General features: G+C 41.4%; 1 protein-coding gene across 15 annotated transcripts in view; it reads left to right on the top strand.

Annotated features, from left to right (window-relative positions):
* The window catches only part of SVIL (supervillin), a 766,609-nt gene that overhangs the window by 428,673 nt on the left and 311,040 nt on the right, over positions 1–26,896 (top strand). For all 15 annotated transcript variants that reach the window (XM_053713887.1, XM_053713886.1, XM_053713892.1 and 12 more), the window contains one exon: positions 4,655–4,716. In XM_053713887.1, the coding sequence (XP_053569862.1) occupies positions 4,655–4,716 (62 nt within the window). The remainder of the gene's footprint in view (positions 1–4,654; positions 4,717–26,896) is intronic.

Below are 26,896 nucleotides of genomic sequence, written 5' to 3'. Positions count from 1 at the left end.
CCAAGGCTAAATATTAAGCTTTTTTTCTTACTAAGGAACGGAATTCTAAATTCTTCCCCAAATAACATGTTTATAATTGGAAGTTTTCTTCATTCAATTTAAGCCATTTTAATATTCAAAAGTCAGCTCCCAAATTTGCTTTTAGGTGCAGTTCTTATTCCAGCTTAGCTGGTAAGGGGCAGGTTAAGACTTTCTTAATAAATTTGTTTGGTTCAATTCAGTCCAAACTTCTTAGATTTGGATACAGAATAGGATTCAGAGTAAAACAGTCTGTGAGAAGTATTTTTTTCTCTCTCATAACATATTCCAGCTATTCCAGTAAGGCTCACACTTTTCTGAAGTGTGTTTTCAGTCCTATATGTATTGGGTACTTGTGATGCGCGGCTGGTCACCCGTTGGGGCTCAAGGCGCTGCTCAGACCTGGAGTTTTCTGGGGTATTTATTACCAGTTCCTTTTTAGGAACAGGATTTGGGGATTTTATTCAAAACTTTTCATTATTTCAAAGATAGAAAATCTTTTGAATTGTCATATAAGTAACCATCTTTTAGAATGGAGATTATATGGTCTATTCTGCCTTTTTGGTCAGTAATGGCATCATTTGTTCACAATAGATAAAATAGATGCATATCTCATTTTCTGTTTTCATTCAGATTATTTTCATTTTCTGAGATTCACTTTTTTTTGACAAGCATTGCCAATTTGTGCTTTTTCCTTCTGGTCTAGCGACAGCTCTAAGAAATATTTTCAAGGTTCTCAGTGTTTCTTTTTTGGACGGTCTCGTGGTACTGGCTCAGTCTTTTCGTTCTGCTGAATCTCATACGATTCAACTTTTGTTGTTTCTTCAAGACATGGTTAGAGGATCTTTTTATCAAAGCTCTTTGATTCCTCAGACAAGGGTCACCTTTTTTAGGTTTCCAGATAGATTGTGTCAATGTCTTTGTCTCTGAGCAGACAAGTGGCAATTTTATTGGGTTCCATTTGTCAGAACCTTCAGTCTCATATTATTTCCTTCAGTTGCTATATGCATGGAAGTTTTGGTTTTTATGGCTGCAGCATTGGATTCGATTCCCTTTGCTCATTTTCATAAGAAAACCTTTCCAGTTTTTTATGCTGAATTAATGGTGCAGGGATTCTAGGCTATCACTTTTATATCTTTGAATCCCAATGTTCAACTATCTTTTGATTTGGTGGTTAGATCACCATCATATAGTTCTACGGGTCTCTTCGGTTCATTCAACCTGGACCATGATCACTACAGATGCGAGTCTTTTAGGTTGAGAAGGCTGTCTGGGGATCTCTGTCAGCACAAGGGGTTTGGAAAATCTCAGGAGGCGAGGATTACCAATCGATATTTTGGAACTCGTGCATTTTTCAGAGTTCTTCAGTTTTGGCTTCTTTTGAAGAAAGAGACGTTTATTGTTTTTCAGACAGTCAATGTCACAAACTGTGGGCGTATTGACAATCATCAGGGTGGGACTCTCAGTCCTTAGGCTGTGAAAGAAGTATCTGGGATACTTGCTTGGACTAATTCCAGCTTTTGTCTAATTACTGCGGTCCATTTCCCAGGTATATACAATTGGGAAACGGATTATCTCTGTCATCAAGCTTTACATCCGGGAGAGTGGTCTTTACCTAGATGTGTTTTTTTCAAATTGTTCAGATGTGTGGGCTTCCAGAAACAGATCTGATGGCATCTCATCAAAACAAGGAACTTCCAGGGGCCTATTCAAGTCCGGGATCCTCTAGCTGAAGCAGTGTATGCATTGACACTTCCTTGGAGTTATCAATCTGCCTATATTTTTTTTTGCCTCTGGTTCTTCTTTTTAGAGTGATTTTCAAAATCATCTGGGAGCAATCTTTTGTGTTGCTGGTGGCTCCAGCATGGCCGCTCAGGTTTTGTATATGGTTCTTGTTCGGATGTCCAGTTGCCAATTTGGTCACTTCCAATAAGGCCAGACCTTATATCTTAGCATTCATTTTTTCCATCAGGAACTCAAATTATTAATTTGATGGTATGGAGTTTTAACGCTTAGTACTTAGTCATAGAAGTTCTTTGACTCAGTGTTTAATACTATGTTGCAGGCTCATAAATCTGTGTCTAGTAAGATTTATTATCGAGTTTGAAAGATTTACATCTCTTGATGCTCTTTTCATAAATTCTTTTGGCATTCTTTTAGAATTCCTAGGATTTTATAGTTCTCTCTCAGGATGCTTTAGATAAGTGTTTTTGTCTGCAAGTTCCTGCAAGGACAAATCTCTGCTTTTTCTGTGCTGTTTTCATAGAAAAATTTGCTAAATCTTTCTGTTATTCATTGTTTTGTTCAGGCTTTGGTTCGTATCAAGTCTGTCATTTAAGCCAATTTCTCCTCCTTGGGGTCTTAATTTGGTTCTGAGGGCTTTACAGGCTCTTCCGTTTGAGCATATGCTTTCTTTGGACATTTAAATTACTTTCATGGAAAGTATTGTTCTTTAGACATCTCTTCAGCTAGAACAGTTTTTGAATTATCTGCTCTTTCTTGTGAGTCTCCTTTTTCTGATTTTTCATCAGGATTAAGGTGGTTTTGCTGTCTTCAATTTTTACCTAAAGTTGTGATTTTTAACAACATTAGTAGAGGAATTATTGTCCCTTCCTTGTGTCCTTAATACTAAGAATTCTTTGGAGAGATTCTTACATCTTTGGATGTGGGAAGAGTTTTGAAATTATGTTGAAGCTATTCAGAAAGACTTCTAGTCTATTTGTTATCTTTTCTGGTTTTAGGAAAGGTCAGAAGGCCTTCTGCCATTTCTTTGGCATCTTGGTTAAAGCTTTTTAATTCCTCTTGCTCTATTTGGAGTCGGGTTAATCCCCACTTCACAGGATTACGGCTCATTCTACTAGGTCAGTTTCTACTTCCTGGACTTTTAAGAATGAAGCTTCTGTTGATCAGATTTGCAAAGCAACGACTTGGTCTTCTTTGCATACTTTTCTAAATTCTACCATTTTGATGTTTCTTCTTCTTCAGAAGCAGTTTTGTAGAATAGTACTTCAGGCAGCTGTTTCAGTTTGATTCTGCTGCTTATATTTCAGTTTTTTTCATTATAAAAATTTAAAGTTTTGATTTGGGTAGTGGATTAATTTTCGAGTGGAATTGGCTGTCTTTATTTATCCCTCCCTCTCTAGTGACTCTTGCGTGGAAGTTCCACATCTTGGGTATCTGCTATCCCATACGTCACTAGCTCATGGACTCTTGCTAATTACATGAAAGAAAACATAATTTATGTAAGAACTTACCTGATAAATTCATTTCTTTCATATTAGCAAGAGTCCATGATGGCCCACTCTTTTTGTGGTGGTTATGAATTTTTTGTATAAAGCACAATTATTCCAATTCCTTATTTTCGATGCTTTTGCTCCTTTATCACCCCAGCTTCTTGGTATTCGTTAACTGAATTGTGGGTGTGGTGGGGGTGTATTTATAGCATTTTAAGGTTTGGGAAACTTTGCCCCATCCTGGTAGGAATGTATATCCCATACGTCACTAGCTCATGGACTCTTGCTAATATGAAAGAAATGAATTTATCAGGTAAGTTCTTACATAAATTATGTTTTTCTATATAGGTACTCACAAGATAAACATAAAGACAAGCATGCATTGTCCAGTGTAGACTTCCATTTTGCACTGCTTGGATAAATGTCACTTTGAATTCAGTTCCAGAATGATAACTTCACTTGGCACTCACAAGCCCAGAAGCTGAACTTTTTTTTTTTTCACTTTCTGCAATATTTTTTTTTAGTCAATCATTTTCTGCAGGTTTTAAGTACAATTTTAGATTAGGCAGTTATATACTAAAGTACCAGTTTGATTGGAATATACTGATTAACTGGAGAACAAAGCAAGTTTTTTTAATATTATATTGCAGCAGTTAAAGAGGCAGTCTTCAATCAATGCACTTCTGCTTTGCAGTGCTACCCCATATTTGACTGTTCTCTTTAAATGGTGCTTCACTGTGGTTGCACTGTGTTAAGGAAATTGTACATAATAAAGCCAGAGCAAAGTGCTGTTTAAATAGAACAGCCTGTTTTGGGGCGGCGCTGCAAAGCGAAAGTGCTAACTGTTCCCTCATGTGTCTCATTCTTTCTGCAGACATGCTGCATTTTCTGCAATGACATCTCAGATCACAGCATGTTCTGCCTTGGGGCTCACAAGATACATATACACTGTGTATGTCTATTGTGGACTACAGCTCCTACCATGCACTACTACTCCGTAAATGTCACTTCTAGTTTCTAGTATATCCAATTCCAGAGCACTCACTCTGTTCAAGTGGCCCCATTGGAAAAAAACACTTGGCCAGTGGTCCCCAGATACAATGAGCTTGATACCTCTGATTAAGAAGTTTGTTTCTTTTTTCTATTTCTTAATCTGAACTACAGATTTACTTTTTTTTTTATTATAAATAAAATCCTAGAATTGGTATACTTGGTAAAAACCCTTACTGTTGGTTAGTATTTTCTTCCGTTTTTTAGCATTAACACATTCAGTATATTTTCACTTTTTTGTTTGATACAGGTGTGCAAAAGTGCTACTCTCCCTTTTAGATATTCATAGCATTTGTAGGACATTGGTTTGTAACTTTTTATTGATTACATTTTTCTTTTCTTTTTCCCCCCAGAGGAAGCAAAGTTGGACGAAAGAGCTAAACTGAGTGTTGCTGCCAAGAGACTTCTTTTTAGGGTAATGATATTTGTTTTTATTGTTGATTTGCATTAATTTACATTTAACAGAATGCAGTATGTGACAGTTTGCACATATAACCTTTGCACAATCTCTTAAATTAAGAAAAGGAATCCACATAAAAAGGGAGGTCTTTAAATTTACTGTACATATTATTCTATTGTGCCGATATGTTAATTCCCTTTAAATAGACATTTTAACAACTTATTTCCTGGCCACTAGGAGCAGGCAAATATTCCTAAACCCCAAAAGCTCTATAAAACCCCTCCCACATTGCTGGTTTCTTAGTCTTGTCTTGGCCTCCACTGGAGGTAGATGAAGAATTAAAGGGACATTCCAAACAAAATTGGAACACACATGTATGCATTTAAGTTTTGAACAGAAGCATTTTTGTAATATACATGTTGGCAAAAATGCTTCTAATAAAAGCTATAGCAGTTTCAAATATGTACTTAAGTATGCACCGTGCACCAGCATTTTAAACAAAGCACTTGCTAAGAGTCTAAGGTGCTTGTACCATCTTCTAATGCCTCAATTTGTTAATTGCTGACATGATACAAGCCCCACTGGTTCTCTGAGCAGCTGCAGTATTTAAATGTTGGTGTACTGAGAATATCTAGCTTTGTGCAGAGAAAAATGTTAAAACTAAAACATGGATAACTTTTACTAGAAGCATTTCACATGTACATGTATATTGCAAATAGGTTTCTTTTCAAATATGTAATTCATCTGTGCATTTACATTTTGACTGTTTAAGGTGCTCCTGATCTTCTGTGAGAAGGGTTCTCAGACTGAGTTGAGGCCCATTTTCCCCTCAGTGCTGCTGATTGACAGATTTCCTTCCATAAGGCAGGGAGAGTCCACAACAGCATTCCTTACTGTTGGGAAATACAACACCTGGCCACCAGGAGGAGGCAAAGACACCCCAGCCAAAGGCTTAACTATCCCTCCCACTTCCCCTATCCCCCAGTCATTCTTTGCCTTTCGTCACTATAGGAGGTAGCAGAGAAGTGTCAGATGATTTGGAGTCCTATAATGGGTATGTTCTCTTCAAGAAAGGACTGGAGTTTTAAGTAAATCATGTCAACCACTCAGTCTTGATGAATGTTAGTCTGGAGATGCAGGGAAATTTTTTCTTTGAGCCCATCCAGACTGTCGCTAACAGCTCCTGAGCAATCAGTGTTGACGAGTTTCCCTGCCTGCTGCTACACACTCACTCAAGTCCATGTCAGAATTGTTGCTGCAAGACTGTCACATTTGAGAGGCTGTGCCTGTTCCACAGCATGGATCCAGGGAGGGTAAGGCCTTTTCTCCAACATAGGTGTGTCCGGTCCACGGCGTCATCCTTACTTGTGGGATATTCTCTTCCCCAACAGGAAATGGCAAAGAGCCCAGCAAAGCTGGTCACATGATCCCTCCTAGGCTCCGCCTACCCCAGTCATTCTCTTTGCCGTTGTACAGGCAACATCTCCACGGAGATGGCTTAGAGTTTTTTAGTGTTTAACTGTAGTTTTTATTATTCAATCAAGAGTTTGTTATTTTAAAATAGTGCTGGTATGTACTATTTACTCAGAAACAGAAAAGAGATGAAGATTTCTGTTTGTATGAGGAAAATGATTTTAGCACCGTAACTAAAATCCATGGCTGTTCCACACAGGACTGTTGAGAGCAATTAACTTCAGTTGGGGGAACAGTGTGCAGTCTCTTACTGCTTGAGGTATGACACATTCTAACAAGACGATGTAATGCTGGAAGCTGTCATTTTCCCTATGGGTTCGGTAAGCCATGTTTATTAAGATAGTAAATAAGGGCTTCACAAGGGCTTATTAAGACTGTAGACTTTTTCTGGGCTAAATCGATTCATTATTAACACATATTTAGCCTTGAGGAATCATTTATTCTGGGTATTTTGATATGATTATATCGGCAGGCACTGTTTTTGACACCTTATTCTTTAGGGGCTTTCCCTAATCATAGTCAGAGCCTCATTTTCGCGCCGGTATGGCGCACTTGTTTTTGAGGACAGCATGGCATGCAGCTGCATGTGTGTGGAGCTCTGATACATAGAAAAAGTCTTTCTGAAGGCATCATTTGGTATCGTATTCCCCTTTGGGCTTGGTTGGGTCTCAGCAAAGCAGATTCCAGGGACTGTAAAGGGGTTAAATATAAAAACGGCTCCGGTTCCGTTATTTTAAGGGTTAAAGCTTCCAAATTTGGTGTGCAATACTTTTAAGGCTTTAAGACACTGTGGTGAAATTTTGGTGAATTTTGAACAATTCCTTCATACTTTTTCGCAATTGCAGTAATAAAGTGTGTTTAGTTTAAAATTTAAAGTGACAGTAACGGTTTTATTTAAAACGTTTTTTGTGCTTTGTTATCAAGTTTATGCCTGTTTAACATGTCTGAACTACCAGATAGATTGTGTTCTGACTGTGGGGAAACCAAGGTTCCTTCTCATTTAACTATATGTATTTTATGTCATAAAAAAATTTAGTAAAAATGATGCCCAAGATGATTCCTCAAGTGAGGGGAGTAAGCATGGTACTGCATCATCCCCTCCTTCGTCTACACCAGTCTTGCCCATACAGGAGGCCCCTAGTACATCTAGTGCGCCAATACTCCTTACTATGCAACATTTAACGGCTGTAATGGATAATTCTATCAAAAACATTTTAGCCAATATGCCCACTTATCAGCGAAAGCGCGACTGCTCTGTTTTAGAAAATTCTGTAGAGCATGAGAACGCTGATGATATGGTTTCTGAAGGGCCCCTACACCAGTCTGAGGGGGCCAGGGAGGTTTGTCTGAGGGAGAAATTTCAGATTCAGGAAACATTTCTCAACAAGCTGAACCTGATGTGATTACTTTTAAATTTAAGTTGGAACATCTCCGCGCTCTGCTTAAGGAGGTGTTATCCAATTTGGATGATTGTGATTATCTGGTCATTCCAGAACCACTATGTAAAATGGAAAAGTTCTTAGAGGCCCCGGGGCCCCCCGAAGCTTTTCCTATATCCAAGCGGGTGGCGTACATTGTTAGTAAAGAATGGGACAGGCCCGGTATACCTTTAGTACCTCCCCCCATATTTATAAAATTGTTTTCCTATAGTCGACCCCAGAAAGGACTGATGGCAGACAGTCCCCAAGGTCGAGGGGGCGGTTTCTACTCTACACAAGCGCGCCACTATACCCATAGAAGATAGTTGTGCTTTCCAAGATCCTATGGATAAAAAATTAGAAGGTCTGCTAAAAGATGTTTGTTCAGCAAGGTTCCCTTCTACAACCAATTGCATGCATTGTCCCTGTCACTGCAGCCGCGTGTTTCTAGTTTGATGAGCTAGGAAAGGCGATTATTAGTAATTCTTCTTCTTATGAGGAGATTATGGACAGAATTCGTGCTCTTAAATTGGCTAATTCTTTCACCCTAGACGCCACCTTGCAATTGGCTAGGTTAGCGGCGAAAAAATTCTGGGTTTGCTATTGTGGCGCAGAGCGCTTTGGTTAAAATCTTGGGCAGCGGATGCGTCTTCCAAGAACAAATTGCTTGACATTCCTTTCAAGGGGAAAACACTCTTTGCCCTGACTTGAAAGAGATTATCTCTGATATCACTGGGGCAAGGGCCACGTCCTTCCTCAGGATAGGTCTTTTCAAGACCAAAAATAAACCTAAGTTTCGTCCCTTTCGCAGAAAACGGATCAGCCCCCCAAGGGCTACGTCCTCTAAGCATGAAGGTAATACTTCTCAAGCCAATCCAGCCTGGAGACCTATGCAAGGCTGGAACAAAGGAAAGCAGGCCAGGAAACCTGCCACTGCTACCAAGACAGCATGAAATGCGGGCCCCCGATCCGGGACCGGATCTGGTGGGGGGCAGACTCTCTCTCTTCGCTCAGGCTGGGGCAAGAGATGTTCTGGAACCTTGGGCGCTAGAAATAGTCTCCCAAGGTTATTCTCTGGAGTTCAAGGGGCTTCCTCCAAGGGGGAGGTTCCACAGGTCACATAAGAAGACAGGCATTCTTACATTGGGTAGAAGACCTGCTAAAAATGGGAGTGATTCATCCTGTTCCATTAGGAGAACAAGGGATGGGGTTCTACTCCAATCTGTTCATAGTTCCCAAAAAAGAGGGAACGTTCAGACCAATCTTAGATCTCAAGATCTTGAACAAGTTTCTCAAGGTTCCATCGTTCAAGATGGAAACCATTCGAACACTTCTTCCTTCCATCCAGGAAGGTCAATTCATGACCAAGGTGGATTTCAAGGATGAGTATCTACATATTCCTATCCACAAGGAACATCATCGGTTCCTAAGGTTTGCATTCCTGGACAAGCATTTCCAGTTCGTGGCGTTTTCTTTCGGATTAGCCACTGCTCCTAGGATTTTCTCATAGGTACTAGGGTCCCTTCTGGCGGTGCTAAGACCAAGGGGCATTGCTGTAGTACCTTACTTGGACGACATTCGATTCGAGCGTCGTCCCTTCCTCAAGTAAAGGCTCACACGGACATTGTCCTGGCCTTTCTCAGATCTCACGGATGGAAAGTGAACGTGGAAAAGAGTTCTCTATCTCCGTCAACGAGGGTTCCCTTCTTGGGAACTATAATAGACTCCTTAGAAATGAGGATTTTTCTGACAGAAGCCAGAAAAACAAAACTTCTAGACTCTTGTCGGATACTTCATTCCGTTCCTCTTCCTTCCATAGCGCAGTGCATGGAAGTGATAGGTTTGATGGTAGCGGCAATGGACATAGTTCCTTTTGTGCGCATTCATCTAAGACCATTACAACTGTTCATGCTCAGTCAGTGGAATGGGGACTATTCAGACTTGTCTCCGAAGATACAAGTAAATCAGAGGATCAGAGACTCATTCCGTTGGTGCCTGTCCCTGGACAACCTGTCACAAGGGATGACCTTCCGCAGACCAGAGTGGGTCATTGTCACGACCGACGCCAGTCTGATGGGCTGGGGCGCGGTCTGGGGATCCCTGAAAGCTCAGGGTCTTTGGTCTCGGGTAGAATCTCTTCTACCGATAAATATTCTGGAACTGAGAGCGATATTCAATGCTCTCAAAGCTTGGCCTCAGCTAGCGAGGGCCAAGTTCATTCATCAACCATCAGGGGGGAACAAGGAGTTCCCTAGCGATGGAAGAAGTGACCAAAATCATTCTATGGGCGGAGTCTCACTCCTGCCACCTGTCTGCTATCCACATCCCAGGAGTGGAAAATTGGGAAGCGGATTTTCTGAGTCGTCAGACATTGCATCCGGGGGAGTGGGAACTCCATCCGGAAATCTTTGCCCAAGTCACTCAACCGTGGGGCATTCCAGACATGGATCTGATGGCCTCTCGTCAGAACTTCAGAGTTCCTTACTACGGGTACAGATCCAGGGATCCCAAGGCGGCTCTAGTGGATGCACTAGTAGCACCTTGGACCTTCAAACTAGCTTATGTGTTCCCGCCGTTTCCTCTCATCCCCAGGCTGGTAGCCAGGATCAATCAGGAGAGGGCGTCGGTGATTTTGATAGCTCCTGCGTGGCCACGCAGGACTTGGTATGCAGATCTGGTGAATATGTCATCGGCTCCACCATGGAAGCTACCTTTGAGACGAGACCTTCTTGTTCTAGGTCCGTTCGACCCACTCCAGCTGACTGCTTGGAGATTGAACGCTTGATCTTATCAAAGCGAGGGTTCTCAGATTCTGTTATTAATACTCTTGTTCAGGCCTGAAAGCCTGTAACCAGAAAAATTACCACATAATTTGGTATATCTGTTGGTGTGAATCTGCAGGATTCCCTTGGGACAAGGTTAAGATTCCTAAGAGTCTATCCTTCCTTCGAGAAGGATTGGAAAAAGGATTATCTGCAAGTTCCTTGATGGGACAGATTTCTGCCTTGTCTGTGTTACTTCACAAAAAGCTGGCAGCTGTGCCAGATGTTCTAGCCTTTGTTCAGGCTCTGGTTAGAATCAAGCCTGTTTAAAAAATTTTGACTCCTCCTTGGAGTCTCAACCTAGTTCTTTCAGTTCTTCAGGGGGGTTCCGTTTGAACCCTTACATTCCGTTGATATTAAGTTATTATCTTGGAAAGTTTTGTTTTTGGTTGCAATTTCTTCTGCTAGAAGAGTTTCAGAATTATCTGCTCTGCAGTGTTCTTCTCCTTATCTGGTGTTCCATGCAGATAAGGTGGTTTTGCGTACTAAACCTGGTTTTCTTCCAAAAAACATTAACCAGGAGATAGTTGTGCCTTCTTTGTGTCCTAATCCAGTTTCAAAGAAGGAACGTTTGTTGCGCAACTTGGATGTAGTTCGTGCTCTCAAATTTTACTTAGCAGCTACTAAGGATTTCAGACAAACTTTCTCTTTGTTTGTTGTTTATTCTGGTAAACGGAGAGGTCAAAAAGCAACTTCTACCTCTCTCTCCTTCTGGATTAAAAGCATTATCCGATTGGCTTATGAGACTGCCGGACGGCAGCCTCCTGAAAGAATCACAGCTCACTCCACTAGGGCTGTGGCTTCCACATGGGCCTTCAAGAACGAGGCTTCTGTTGATCAGATATGTAAGGCAGCGACTTGTCTTCATTGCACACTTTTTCTAAATTTTACAAATTTGATACTTTTGCTTCTTCTGAGGCTATTTTTGGGAGAAAGGTTTTGCAAGCCGTGGTGCCTTCCATTTAGGTGACCTGATTTGCTCCCTCCCTTCATCCGTGTCCTAAAGCTTTGGTATTGGTTCCCACAAGTAAGGATGACGCCGTGGACCGGACACACCTATGTTGGAGAAAACAGAATTTATGTTTACCTGATAAATTACTTTCTCCAACGGTGTGTCCGGTCCACGGCCCGCCCTGGTTTTTTTTAATCAGGTCTGATAATTTATTTTCTTTAACTACAGTCACCACGGTAACATATGGTTTCTCCTATGCAAATATTCCTCCTTAACGTCGGTCGAATGACTGGGGTAGGCGGAGCCTAGGAGGGATCATGTGACCAGCTTTGCTGGGCTCTTTGCCATTTCCTGTTGGGGAAGAGAATATCCCACAAGTAAGGATGACGCCGTGGACCGGACACACCGTTGGAGAAAGTAATTTATCAGGTAAACATAAATTCTGTTTTTTTATATATAAACTTTAAAATGCTATACAGGGTTGCAGTGTGGCTCCTTTATACCTCGATAGGATCCAGGGTTTATATCTGCTTAATGTGAGTTTTTTTGGGGGGCTCATAGACTGTTTTTTGGCTTGGAACAAAAAAGGTTTCACTTTCGTTTTTGAAGTGTTGCACAGCTCATAATAGCTTGGCACCCTTTTTCATAGCAGGGGAAGTCATGTTTTACGCACCACGTGACCGTGTGCAGTCTTTCATTTTCTAAGATCCTGCTGCAGACGACATTCCTGAGGAGAGCATTTTCACTGTTAGCTGTCTGGGTCTAGGAGGTGGTGAGTGCCCCAGCTATTGAGAGTATTAAGGTGCCGTTTTTTAAATAAAAGCGTTCTTTTTTGCTTGTCCTTCTGTGGGTATATACAAAGGTATGGAGGACTCTGGTACTACATTAGAAGGTTCCGCTCCTTCTGTACTGATTAATAATTCCTGTTTATATTGTAAGGAGGCTGTGGTTTGCCCGCCTGCTCAATTTTGTTGCATTTGCCTAAACACTGTTCTAAAGTCTAAGGGAGAGAAGCCTGCTATTAGCCCTTCTGAGCCGTCTACTTCTCAGGAATCCAGAGAAATTATACCCTTTCTACATTACCCACTCCACATGCAGTTCCCCACGGCTCAACTAATCCTCCATATGGAGGGCCTTTTTCCAGCAGACTTTACAGCGCAGTTACAATCGTCTGTGTCTGCGGCCCTGAGTGCCTTACCTCGCTCTAACAAATGCAAGAGAAAGGTTAAACATAGTTCCCCTGACCTAGAGTCATCTAAATACTTGTCGGATTTAGCTGTTATATCACAGCTATCCGAGGATGAGTTAACCTCTGTGTAGCTTCAGAGGGTGAACTTTCTAAGTCGAAGACTTCAGTTTCCAAACCTCCTTCAGCGGAGGAACCCTCCTTTTAGATTTAAAATTGAGCACCTGCGTTTTTTATTAAAGGAGGTTCTATCTACACTAGAGGTTTCAGAGGCTACACTCCCTGAGGAACCTAAGATCGCTAAATTAGACGGGGTTTATGAAGAAAGGAAGGTCCCTCTGATTTGTCTTGTGCCTGTTAAGATGGCAAACATTTATTAGTAACGAATGGGAAAGAGTTTGAACTTTTTATCCCTCACTATAACTAAAGAGGTGGGCTACTTATAAAAAATTATTCCTGGTCCCTGACTCTCAGATTTGTGGGGCTCCATACCTAAGGTATATGGCACTATCTCTATGCTGGATATGCATACAACTAGCTCTATGGAGCATAGTTCTTCTTTTAGAGAACCTATGGATAAGAAAATCGAAAGATGTTTCAACATACAGGGTTTTTATTTCAACCGGCAGCAGCTGTAGCCGCGGTTGCTGGAGCAGCTACTTACTGTTACGACACTCTGTCAAAGCTAATCGAGGTGGAGACTCCCCTCGAGGATATTCAGGAGAGAATTAAAGTATTGAGAATTGCTAACTCCATCTGTGACGCAAATATTTAGATTATTCACATAAATGCAAAGGCTTCTGACTTTGCAGTTCTAGCCTGCTGGGCTCTCTGGTTGAAGTCTTGGTCTGCGGATATGACTTCTAAATCCAGACTCCTTTCTCTTCCCTTCAAGGGGAAGCTTTTATTCGTTCCAGGGCTAGACTCCATTATCTCTATGGTTACCAGAGGGAAAGGTGCCTTCCTACCGCAGGATAAGAATATGCCTAAGGGATGGCAACTGTCTAATTGTCATTCCTTTCGTGCTGACAAGTCACGACAACAATCCTCTTCTAAGTCCGAGCAGCCCAAGAGTACTTGGAAGCCGGCTCACTCCTGGAATAAGTTCAAACAGACTAAAAAGTCAGCTGAGAACAAATCAGTATGAAGGGGCTGCCCCTGATCAGGGATCGGATTGTGTAGGGGGCAGACTTTTTTTCAGATGCTTGGTTCCAGGATGTACAGGACCCTTGGGTCCTGGAGGTTGTATCTCAAGGATACAGGATAGGATTCGATTCAAGTCTCATCTGCCCATGGGCAGATTCCTACTCTCCAGTCTACAAGATCAGAAAAGAGGGCTGCTGCCTTAGGTTGCGTACGGGATTTCTCCTCTCTGGGATTAATTGTCCCGGTACCTACAGCAGAAAGAGGTTTGGAGTTTTATTCAAACCTTTTCATGGTTCCAAAGGAGGAGGGAACTTTTCGTCCAATTCTGGACCTAAAAAGCCTAAACAAGTTTGAGTGCTCCCTCTTTTAAGATGGAGGCAATACGGTCAATCCTTCCTCTGGTTCAGTAAGGACAGTTTATGACCGCAATAGACCTGAAGGATGCATACCTTCACGTCCTGATTCACAGGGAAAATTTTCAGTTCCTGAGGTTTGCTTTTCTGGACCAGCACTTCCAGTTCATACCTCTTCCGTTTGGCCTAGCTACTGCTCCAAGAAAATTTACAAAGGTTCTGGGGGCTCTTCTAGCTATTGCAAGAACACGAGGTATTGCACGTTGCAAGCTAACTTCTGCATGTCTTGCCCTCCAGGCCTCCTCGAGACCCTCAGTGGCTCAGTGTATGGAGGTAATTGGACTTATGGTGTCCTGCATGGACATCATTCCTTTTGCCAGATTCCATCTCAGACGCTTACAACTATGCATGCTGAGGCAATGGAATGGCGGTCATTCAGATCTGTCTCAACAGATTGTGCTGGACAGCCTGTCGAGACTCGCTCTCATGGTGGCTCTGTCCAGATCATCTGTCCCAAGGCACATGCTTTTTGAGACCATCCTGGGAGATTGTGACTACGGACGCAAGCCTTTCCGGCTGGGCAGCCATTTGGGGTACCAAGAAGGCACAAGGTCTTTGGACTCAAGAGTCCTCCCTTCTGATCAATATTTTGGAACTCTGAGCAATCTTCATGCTTTGCAGGCTTGGCCCCTTCTGGGTTCGGCCCAGTTTATCAAATTCCAATCAGACAATATAACCTCTGTTGCCTACATCAACCATCGGGGGGGGCGAAAAGTTCTTTGGCAATGAGAGAAGTATCTCCGATAATAGAGTAGGCGGAGACTCACAAATGTATGCGGTCAGCGATCCACATTACGGGTGGGGACAACTGGGGAGCGGACTTCCTCAGCAGGCAATCCTTTCACCCAGGGGAATGGTATATTTACCCCGAGGTGTTTGCAGAGATATGCAGCGAGTCGGGGACGCCGGAGATTGATCTTGTGGCATCCCCCCTCAATACCAAGCTACGCAGGTATGGGTCGAGGGATCCTCAGGCGGAACTGATAGATGTCCTATCGGTACCATGGAGGTTCAGACTCTTACATATTTTTCCTCCATTACCGCTTCTGCCTCGTGTGGTAGCTCGCATCAAGCAGGAGCGAGCATTAGTGATTCTGATTGCTCCGTCGTGGCCTCTAAGGACGGGGTTTGCGGATCTTGTGGAGATGTCCTCATCTCCTCAGTGGAGGTTACCTTGTCTCAGAGATCTGCTGATACAGGGTCCCCTTCCTGGCATAAGGTTAAGGTTGCCAGAATTTTAGCTTTCCTCCAGGATGGACTGGCGAAGGGTTTATCTGCTAGTTCCCTGAAGGGACAGATATTGGCCCTGTCGGTGTTACTGCACAAAAGATTGGCTGAGCTTCCGGATGTGCAGTCCTTTTGTTAAGTCTCTGGCTAGGATCGGAGGCTAGGATCGGACCTGTGTTTAGATCTGGGGCTCCGCCTTGGAGCCTTAAACTTGATCTTAGTGTTTTGCAGCAGGCTCTGTTTAAGCCTATGCATACTGTTGACATTAAATTATCTTGGAAGGTTCTTATTTTGTTGGCTATTGCCTCTGCGAGCAGTTTCTGAGATTTTTGCTTTGCAATATGATCCCCCCCCCATCTGTTTTTTTCATGCTGATAATGCGGTTTTATGCACTAAACTAGGGTTTCCTCCCTAAGGTGGTGTTGAATCGTAACATTAATCAAGAAATTGTTGTTCCTTCCTTCATAATCTAGATGTGGTTTGTGCCTTAAAGTTCTATCTTCAGGCTACTAAAGAATTCAGACTATCTTCCTCTTTGTCATCTGTACGGGGAAGCATAAGGGGCAGAAGGCTACTACAACTTCTCTATCTTTCTGGTTGAGGTGTGTCATCCGTTTAGCTTATGAGACAGCGGGACGACAGCCTCCTGAGAGGATAACGGCTCATTCCACTAGAGCAGTGGCTTCCTCTTGGTCTTTTAATAACAAAGCTTTAATTGATCAGATTTGTAAGGCGGCTACCAGCTTTTGGGAGAAAAGTTTTGCAGGCTGTGGTGCCCTCAGAATAGGGTCCGCCTCTTTTTTTTTTTGTTTTGTTCCCTCACGTTATTCATTCAGTGTCCTTTGGAGCTTGGGTATAGTTTTCCCAACAGTAAGGAATGAAGTTGTGGACTCTTCCTGCCTTATCGAAGGAAAACCTAATTTATGCTTACCAGATAAATTCCTTTCTGGCAGGGAGAGTCCACGACTCCGCCCGTAATTTATTTTTTCGATAGGGAGCTCCCTTTTTATATTTCTTCTGGCACCTTTTTATACCCTGATGTTTCTCCTACTTTTTCTTGTTCCCTCTGCAGAATGACTGGGGGATAGGGTAAGTGGGAGGGATATTTAAGCTGGTGTGTCTTTGCCTCCTCCTGGTGGCCCCAGGTGTTGTATTTCCCAACAGTAAGGAATGAAGTCGTGGACTCTCCTTACCAGGAAGGAAAGGAATTTATCTGGTAAGCATAAATTATGTTTTATTTGGGAGTGGCACTGCACAATTACACCTTATGGGAGTTAGTCACAAGTCGGCAACAGGTGTCACGGGGACCAGTCCTTTTGCCTCCTCCTGTTGGGTCATCAGTATACTCCTGTTCCATATCTACTACTGTTCTGTTTCAGCACTGTTTTGGCTTTCTATGTGATTTCACTTTATCTTCCAATAGTTGGGTGCCTATGGGTTAGTAATTTTATATATATATATATATATATATATATATATATATATATATATATATATATATATATATATGACACACACACACTTAAGCCTATTAGGCTTATTTAGTTTGTACTTTGTTATACTCCTGTAGCCTAAGGACAGTATTTAGGGTATACAGTATATTTATATGTTGGCTCATTTAAATTATGAGGCTCTATTCCCCTTTTGTTTTTTGCGTTTTATTCTTTCAGCGATTTTTGAGTTTGTGCACCTTGGCTTGTCAGGATAGCGCATGTCGGATAATCAGGATATCGCACATCAGGGTATTTTATGCAGGATTACTTTTTGGTGCACTTTAGTTTTTTGTTTTTTTTTATCATGTCATTCATGCGCACGTTCCCTTTCTGTTTTGAGTGCCTTTTTTGTGTGCTCTGTTCTCCTGCTCGCTAAGTGTTTTTGTTTGATGTTGGGTTAGTGCTCTGGGGCCTTGCTGTTTTGCTAAAGGGACAGTCCTCACCAGAATTTTTGTTTAAAAAGATAGATAATCCGATTTATTACCCATTCCCCGCTTTTGCATAACCAACAGTTATATTAATATCCGTTTTACTACTGTGATTACCTTGTATCTAAGCCTCTGCAGACTGCCCCTTATCTCTGTTCTTTTGACACACTTGCATTTTAGCCAATCAGTGCTGACTCCTAGGTAACTCCACGGGCGTGAGCACATTATCGATATGGCACACATGTACTAACACCCTCTAGCTGTGAAAACCTGTCAGATGCATTCAGATAAGAGGTGGCCTTTAAGGGCGTAGAAATTAGCATATAAGCTTACCTAAGTTTAGCTTTTAACTAAGAATACCAAGAGAACAAAGCAAATTTGATGATAAAAGTACATTCAAAAGTTGCTTAAAATTGCATGCCCAATCTGAATCATGAAAGTTTAATTTTGACTGTCCCTTTTAATGTCTTTTTGCTTGAAGGTGATACGTTTTTTCCTTTGCTTCAAGAGCCTTATTTTTTTAGTCGGTATATAGTATACTTTGTGGTAGTCTTTACTAATTCTGGAGCTTTCTGTGTCTGTCTCTGAAACTTCTTCTTTAGAAGCTAATTCCTCTGATCACTTTCCTACCAATGTGAAGTGTGTATATTGTATACTTGCAGATGTATTGCCCTCAGCTCAGCTGTGCAATCCTTGTTTTATTATGCATTTCAATGCTGCTTTTGCGTCTAAAGGTATTTGCCCTCCTACTGTTTGTTCCATACAGGGGAGTTCTACAGATTTCTCTCCAGGATTCAATATATTTTTTTTTTTTTTTAAATAAACTTTGTTATTGAGGAATTATGGTATACAGATATTAAACATATGTGGAAGTACACAGTATAGTTGTCATGTTTACATGGGTATATGCAGTATTCATTAGTACAGACAATATATTTATAAAAAAAAGGTTGGACTTCCTAAATTTCAATCCTCATTTTTAGTCCATTTTGATATATAAGCAGACCTATATTGGGTCTTTAGTATTGAACTCAAAAACATATAGTATATGGTATGGGACTGGAGTTTTAAGTAGTCTTGTCAGCCTCTCAGTGAGAGCATGGATGAAAATTAGTCTGGAGATGCAGGGAGAGTCTTTCTGAAAAGCCATCCAGACTCATTAACAGCTCCTTAAGCAATCAGCGTTGACGAGTTTCGCTGCCTGCTTGTCTTTGCTCAAGTCCATGTCAGAGGCGCTGCTACAATCTGTCAAACTTGATAGACCATGTCGCTGTTCCACGGCATAGATTCCGGTAAGATAGTTTCATTTTATACACATGCTAAAGATAGAGAGGTTCTCAGCGGGACTCCTTTATCTTTATGGAATCAATGGTTAATATCTCCTGAGGGGGGTTATTGAACGGGATTTTTTTAATCATGTTTGTTATGATTTTGACTGCTTATGTGTAAGAACGTGTGGACTCTTTGGCTGATAGGGAACGTACAGGTTACTTTCTTTTTCAGAGCTGTGCAGTTTATTAAGCTGGCATGCCTTTTTCTTAGAAGGGGCGGTTCTGCATGAGCACCATGTGACCGGGAGGGTTCCAGTTTATTCCTGCTTCCGATTCCTGACTGAGTGTATGCGGAGAGGAGCGTCTTCTATACCTGCCTGGGTCATAGGATCTGGTGAGTGCCCCAGCCATTGGAGGTATAAGGTGCCAGTTTTTCTCTTTTGATGATAACTTACACAAGTTATGGAGGATTCTGATATGTTAGAGGAGTATCCCTCCGAGACAGAATTTGATACTTGTGTATATTGTGAGGAGCCTGGGTAACCCAGCCCTCTCAATTATGTTCCGTATGATGCTATAAGGTGTTTTCATCAACCACTGTTGGGTTGTCGGAGACCGCTGAGCCATCCGCCTCTGAGGATTCTGAATCCAGTGAGGCGTGTTCCCTAGATTCTTCTGTTCCTACATATGCAGTATGCAAGCGAAGGGCCAAGCTATGTTCTCCTCACCAAGGGCTGTTGTGTAAAATGACTATTGTGTCCGATCATTCCTCTGGGGACGCGGTTTCCTCTGAGGCGTCAGAGGTAGAACCTCCAGGGTCGGAGTCTACGAACTTGAATCCTCCTACTGCGGAGAGCATAACGCTTAAATTTAGATTGGCATGCCTGCGTTTACTTCTGAGAGAGGTTTTGGCGATATTAGAGGTTCCCAGTACTGATCAGTTATTGAATCTCTGTCTTTTTAAATAACTATCTTGAATAAGATGAGTGGAGAGGATTAGGTTCCTATTCCTTATCTTGATTTACATTTTGTGTTTTCATTCTCTTCTTAGAATCCGAGTTCCGAGCTCTAGGGGGGATTGTGTGTGTGACAGGCTGTACCTGGTTTTGTTTACACTCTCCCTGTTTTTCAGTTAAATGTTTGTGCGTTGCCTATTTTTCCTTTGCATGCTATTCCGTTTTAGGATAGTTTTCGGTTTTTAGAGCTGTGGGTTGTTATAGAATCTCGTATAAGACGTTTCGTCACATGGGATTTTGAGACTATTGACAAAATTGGTTGAGTTTGTAGTAGACTTCCGGTGGAAGCATTTAGATCTCTGTTCAGGGTTGATGGTCCCCTGATAATTGCGAGACAATTTTTTAGGCCACAGATCTTATATTCTTTATTTAGTTTATCTCAGTTTTTCTAGCATGGCTGGAATTTGAGAATTTCTGTTGGCCCTTGAATGTTTTCACAGATATGTTGTATCCTTGATGACAGGCAGGACCTGTTTTGGGTGCTAGTTAAGTCTGTTCCTTCCCTTTTACACAAAAGGGAGTCATCCTAGCTTCTGGTCCAGGCACCTTGGCCCCTATTTAACAAAGGTCTTGTGGACCTGATCCGACAGAGCGGATCAGGTCTGCAAGACCTCGCTGAATGCAGAGAGCAATACGCTCTCCGTATTCAGCATTGCACCAGCAGCTCACAAGAGCTGCTGGTGCAACGCCGCCCCCTGCAGACTTGCAGCCAATCAGCCGCCATCAGAGAGCTGTCAATCAACCCGATCGTACTCGATCGGGTTGTATTGTGGTGATTCCTGTCCGCCTGCTCAGAGCAGGCGGACAGGGTTATGGAGCAGTGGTCTCTGCAGGCTCGCCAGAAACACGGGGCATCAAGCTCCATTTGGAGCTTGATAGGCCCCTTTGAGTTCTTCTATACTAGAGTACAGGCTGGACCTGGCTTTACACTTTATCTTGGATGGGCACTTGGGGGAACTAGGAGCCCTAGAGACTAAGTTAGACTTTTTTTTCTTTTGGTGCTGGTTTGTCTTCTCTTGAATTTGTCCTTGGGAAGTTTCGGGTGACCTTTGGAGTCCTGGTCCCGGTGTCTATCGCCCTGTGGGAATAATTTCTTTCCACTGTTTGGGTATGGTCCAATAAGGGGGGGGGGGGGGGGGGCCGGCCTAATTGGTTTCTCTGACTGTTAAGCAGAGATTAGAGTGCTTCTGTTGTCTGAGACTGTAAGATCTCTTTTCTTTTGTTCAGGTAGAAGGATGTCTATTTCATTCTTTTGAGTGAATCGGGTTCTTAGGAATCGTTTTCTTACAGCGCCACCTCGTTCTGATCCTCGGTTACCCTTTGGGGATCTGGGGGTTTAGGTGGCAGCACCCTACTCCAGATTTTGCAGTAGCTCTTGAGTCTTTGCTTCTGGTTTCTTTCCATCGGCTGTTACTAGACTTTTAGGGATTTTCTCTTGTCTTTTTGATCCACAGTTGGTTTTAGACTTGTTTCTGGTCAAATCACCAGGGTGTTTTTCTTCGGTCAGGAAATTTTTTTTCCTGAGATCTTGTGATATACCCTCTAGTCCCCTTTCTGGTCTTCGTTGGCCTGGGGGGGGGGGGGGGGTGATATGGTCTACCAAGGCTGAGTCTTCTGCTTGACGTTCCCTTTCCATATCTGTTTTCGCAAACTTATAAGGATTTGATCCCTGATGGTCCGTTTTAGGTCTTTCTGTCTGAAGTAGCTATTCAGGGACTGTTGTCTTTGTCGCTTCGCTGCTTGTGGGGAGCGAGTGTCCTATGGGAGCCAGTGGATCAGGAGTTTTCCTTCCTGTTTATCCTATGGTTCCTCAGCTGATCTTTGGTCTTGAGGCTATGGTCTTCTGGGTTCGTACCAGTCGAGACTTTTCAGTGGGTAGCTCCCTTAGTTTGGAAGGGGAGAGTTCCTACTGCGTACTTGGGAGGAGCTTGTGTTTGATGGTGAGCGGAGGCCCACTACTGCTCTTGGTCAACAGTCCTCTATTATGCAGGATTTTCAGGAACGGATGTTCCCGACTATCTTTTCTTCCCAAGGCGCGATATCTGATTGGAGAAGCCAATCAGGAGTCCTTGCCTATCCCTGGTTTCCTCTTACGCTCTCAGGGAGATGCAGCACTTCTGAATCAGAAGGTTGGGGCTTGGACCACAGGTCAACTTCTGTGTTTTTTCTGCCAGACGATGCATTTGGAGTCTGCTAGCATTCCTAAGAGGAAGGTTATTCTGGGGCCTTCAGTCTTTGCTGTTGGACCATATTACTCGTTGTTGGAATTGGTCTGATCCTAGCAAAGCTAGCGACATGAGACTGATCCTTTTTCTGTCCACAAGTTAGTATCACGGTTTAAGGGTCTTGCCTCTGTTGGTATTGTCTGTTGGTATTGTTACTGGGCGTCATAGATTCCTATTTCTATGAGCGGATGCGAGAAATTGTTTGGGCCTAGCAGAGGGAGAGCGTTCTGGAAGGGCTATGTTCTTTTTGTGGCGCATAATTGGTCCATTGTCATCTATCATAGATGCTGAGGATCACCCTTGTAGGGAGGAGCTGGTGTGTTCTGTCTCTCTATTTTATTTATTTTCCCCAGGATGAGCAGTGGATGGGCCTTCCAAGCGAGCGCTGGCTTGAGCAGTCGTTTTTTTTGGACAGATATAGCTCTCTTATTCTGATGACTACCTTTGTCGCATAGTATGCGGTAGGTGGGGGTTGAATCTGGTGGCAATCCGTGCTCCTTGATTATGGGCTTGCAAGCAATTTTCGATTCCCTGATTGTTCTTTTTTTTCCAATGGATCATTGCACTATCAGGCTTTCATTATTTTTGGGGTGGCACCGGATTAATTTTTCTAACCATGCAGGAAGGTTCTTTGAATTCCTTTTTCAGCGATTTATTCAGTCTGTAGATGTTTTTCTACATGCCATTGCCCCTTTGTTGTGATCTGACAAGACGTACTCCTTAGAGGAGTTTCCTTTTTATTAAGGTTGTTTACAAGTTTGTTAGGGTTTTCTCCCTAGGATTGTTATTTTAAATTTTGTAGTCTTTTCTAAATGGAAAAGGGTTTTTTCCTTAGGGAATCTTGCCTTGATGGTATTGGGACTCGGAGGCTTGGTTGCCTTCTTTGTTGTTAATGGAGTGGGTTTTTTTCACTTGACCTGGGAGTAATTGGGTTTCTAGCCTCAGAGGTTATGGCTCAGTTCAAGATCAGTGACGTCTTCTTGGTTTTCGAGCATGAGATCTTTATGGTTCTGATTGTTGGGCGTCTATCTGGTCCTCCGAACAGTCTTTTTCTTTTACACTTCTGTTGCAGCAGCATCAGGAGAATGGGTTGGTTGCAGGCTGTGGTGCCCTCAGACTTGGGCCACCTTTCTTTTTGCCCTCCTGTTAGCATTCTGTGTCCTCTGTAGCTTGGGTATCGTTTCCCACAAGTAATGAATGCAGCTGTGGACTCTCCCTGTATTTAGAAGGAAAACATAAATTATGACTTACCAGATAATTTCCTTCGATACAGGGAAAGTACACAGCTCACGCCCGTGTTCTCCGATGGGCGGCCCTAAATTTTATTGTTTTCTTCTGGCACCTTTTTCTCTACTGTTCCTTTTCCCCTCGACAGAATGACTGGGGGATGAGGGAAGTGGGGAGAGGTATTTAAGCCTTTGGCTTGAGTGTCTTTGCCTCCTCCTGGTGGCCAAGTTCTGTATTCCTAAAAGTAATGAATGCAGCTGTGGACTCTCCCTGTATCGAAGGAAAGGAAATTATCTGGTAAGTCATAATTTTTGTTTTTATAGAATATATATCACAGCCTTCATCATAAATAATACTTAAAAACTGAAAATAGATTTTAAATGTCTAGAAATAATTTTGCTTGGAAATTTGTACTGGGTTTTACATTTTTAAAGCACTCAAAGTATGCAACCCTTAAAAATTCTGTGTATTTTTTTTTTCTCTACTGCTTTGGCCATTTAGAGCCACATGTTAGATTCTGCTTAGAATCAGTGCAATACTTTATCAGTCACACAACCTGCACTATACTTAAAAGTAAACTTTCCAATTTACTTTTATCACCAATTTTGTTGTTTTGGTATTTTTAGATGAAAGCTAAATCTAGGAGGTATGCTTATTTCTTAGACCTTGAAGGCTGCCTCTATTCTGTGTTAGTTCTTGTGTGTCATATAGATACCATTGTGCTCACACACATGGAGTTACCTAGGAGTCGGCAGTGGTTGGCTAAAATGCAAGTCTGTCAAAAGAACTGAAATAAGGGGGCAGTTTGCAGAGGCTTAGATACAAGGCAATCAGAGATAAAACGTGTATTAATATAACTATTGGTTATGCAAAACTAGGGAATGGGTAATAGAGATTATCTATTTTTTAAAATAACAATGCTGGTGTAGACTGTCCCTTTAACTATGTTGTGTGCCAATACTTGTTGTGAAAGAGACCCTCGATTATTATTTATCTATGTTTCCTGAAGTAATTTACAGAAATCCCTGTGCTTCATTTTATGGGGATTTAATTGTTTTTGTTTAATCCCAATTTGAGTAGTTATGTCCCTGAAAACAAAATTAATCAGTGGGGTTGTTTTGCTTGCATATAGGTTTCAGGGTGTGTTTTTTTTTTTTTTTTAAACTAAAATTCAAAAGAAAATGTAACAATTCTATATAAGAGTTGACAATAAATATCCTAATGTGCTTTGATAAGGGCTAGACCCACATCCAAGCACTGATTTTGTTTGCATTTTTTTAAGCATTCAGTGCAGCTATTTTCTTTGGGAAAACGGTTTACAAACAGTGTGAGAACACACCTGTGCAATAAATGTTACCTTAAATATAATGCTTTGTAATATAATATTAAAGGGAAGATGATGATGATTCCTATGGGCTCTGATCTGGGCATAATGTACCTGGGGGGGGGGGGATTTTTTCTCCTAGTGAGTTGCATGCTTAGCCTATCACCCCTTACTGAATTAAACTTTATAGCTTCCAAATTTTATTTTGGCTTTGAGGTCTTTATTTTTCCAGTACCAGTTTTACTTCAAATTGGTATTTCATAATATTGTGCCCTATCAAAATTAATTAGAAATATATTTCATAATAGTCTGTTAAATCAATTGTCAATTCTTAGCCTGTCTCATAAGGACATTAAAGTGATGGCAAATTTCAGACTTTTAGAATGTTGCATTGAAAAATATATCGATGTACAAGCAAAACTGTATGTGTGTATAGGCTTCCTAAGCACTTTCTAAGGGCTGGACTTCAAGAGTGTCATATGATGCACACTGATTGGATGTTCTTTGGAATTGCCATACACAAAAAAAGAGTATCCCTGATGAATAGAAGAAGCATTACCACAAGCACGGATGAAAAAAAAGTAGCACATATATCTTTTAATTGCAAAGATTACATATGGCATTTGATTAACTAAAGTTCACCATCACTTTAAACAACTTAGAGTCCGAAAAGCAAATTCTGTAACCATTGTTTTCAAACTGCTGCAAATTAAACAGCTGGTTTAGGCAGTTTGCAGCATTTTGAAAATTTTGTTTACAGATTTTGTTTTTTGGCCTCTTGGGAGTGTCAGAGAATCAGAATCAGATTTTGACACACAAACAAGGTGTTTCAACTGCCATAAAACATGTTGAGATCTGTGAATGTCCTAAAAGGACTTAAAATTAATTTGCATAAAAAAATTATTTAAACATTGATGGCATGTATTTTAAAATTTTCAAAAATAAGCAAAAATACTTATATAGCTATTCTGTCTGGAGCAGTCTACTCCACCCCCCTTATCAGTGTTTAGACACAGGGATTGTATTTCAACTGAGTTCACAGCTTCTAGGCATGCTCCAGCAGATAATCCCTATGCACTTTTGCATTCTACCAAAGCAACAATGGATATAGATACAGCCATAGAAGGAAATGTGTGGGGGGAGTTAGAGCTTTACAATTCGGAAACTTAAAAGAAAGGGTTAGTGGCGCGGCACTGTAGTAGATATTGGCAGGTAAAGTAATTCAATTACATATTTTGTCTCCATGCCAACTTGTTTTATGTCCCTTTTTTACATTGGCATATTGAAATTCTCTCTTCTGCTTATCCTCTGACTCCTCAATGTTTAAAGCCTGCCTACATCTAGGTATGTTATGACCTTTCAGCTAGGGAACAGCTCATACTCTAAGCTGGATAAACAAGTGATTGCATGCTGCACCATTAGTGTATGACCTTTAGTCAGATATCACACTGCCACAGCACAGAACATGACCAGCTTTCCTTCCTTGTTCCTGTTCATTAGACTGGGCAGCAAATTGGAGTGATTAGTCTTGAACCTGGTCAATCATCCATTAAAGGGACAGTGTTGCATTTCTATCTTATTTAAGCACACAATTGCTAGCTTTTCACACATCACTATACAATGTTGCTTTTAAATATATTTTGCTGAAATAATAATTATGAGACACCCTCCTTTTTCTGATAATTCACAGCAGCTAAACATCACATTGAAACATTAAACTGTTCTGAGTAGAAGCTGATGTTTGTTACTACCAGACAAATTATGTTTCTTGCTTAGTAATAAATCTCTGCTGTGAATAGTTGAAGGGAGATAAACTCAAAATTCTCCTTTATGATTTAGATAGAGCATACGAATTAAAAAAAATAAAAATAAAAATACAAATTACATAATAGAAGTAAATAGTATAGTTGTTTAAAAATCACATGCTCTATCTGAATTATTAGGAAAAATGGGTTTCATGTCCCTTTAAGACCTTTTTTAGCACATTGTTTACACAATCTTATTTTCCTTTGCTAAAAGTCTTATTGTTGAAAGCCAAGTGAAATGCATCTTTCATCAGATGGGGAGTCTCCATGAGTCATCAATCATTGGAATTCCCCTTGTAACCACTTGGTGTGGAGACTTCCCATACGTGATGATCCGTGGGCTTTTTTTTTTTTTTTTTTATTAAATCAAACCAGTATGTGATGTATCTCAGAGCAGTGTTTCTCAACTCCAATCCACAATTACCCATATCAGGCCAGATTTTCATGATATCTCAAATAGAACACAGGTGAAATCAGCTGATAGGTGAGAGCAGGTTAGTGACTATAGCTCACCTGTGTTCTAGTTCAGATATCATGAACATTTGGCCTTTTTGGGGTACTTGAGGACTGTAGTTGAAATGCTGTCTCAGAAGATTTTCCTGGTCTGCTGCCATTTTGATAAGGGACTTCTTGGTGTGAAGACTTTAAGAGTTCTTTGAAGCTTTCCTTCAAAACTTTTGATCAGAATTATGCATTTTTGATAACTTTTAGGCTTTCATACCCTGAGGTGACTTCTAATAGAAACATCAGACAGGAGATTGTTTCCTCT

Source organism: Bombina bombina, chromosome 5 (genome assembly GCF_027579735.1).
Source record: "Bombina bombina isolate aBomBom1 chromosome 5, aBomBom1.pri, whole genome shotgun sequence".
NCBI classification, from domain to species: domain Eukaryota; kingdom Metazoa; phylum Chordata; class Amphibia; order Anura; family Bombinatoridae; genus Bombina; species Bombina bombina.
This window is presented reverse-complemented; position numbering and strand designations above follow the sequence as displayed.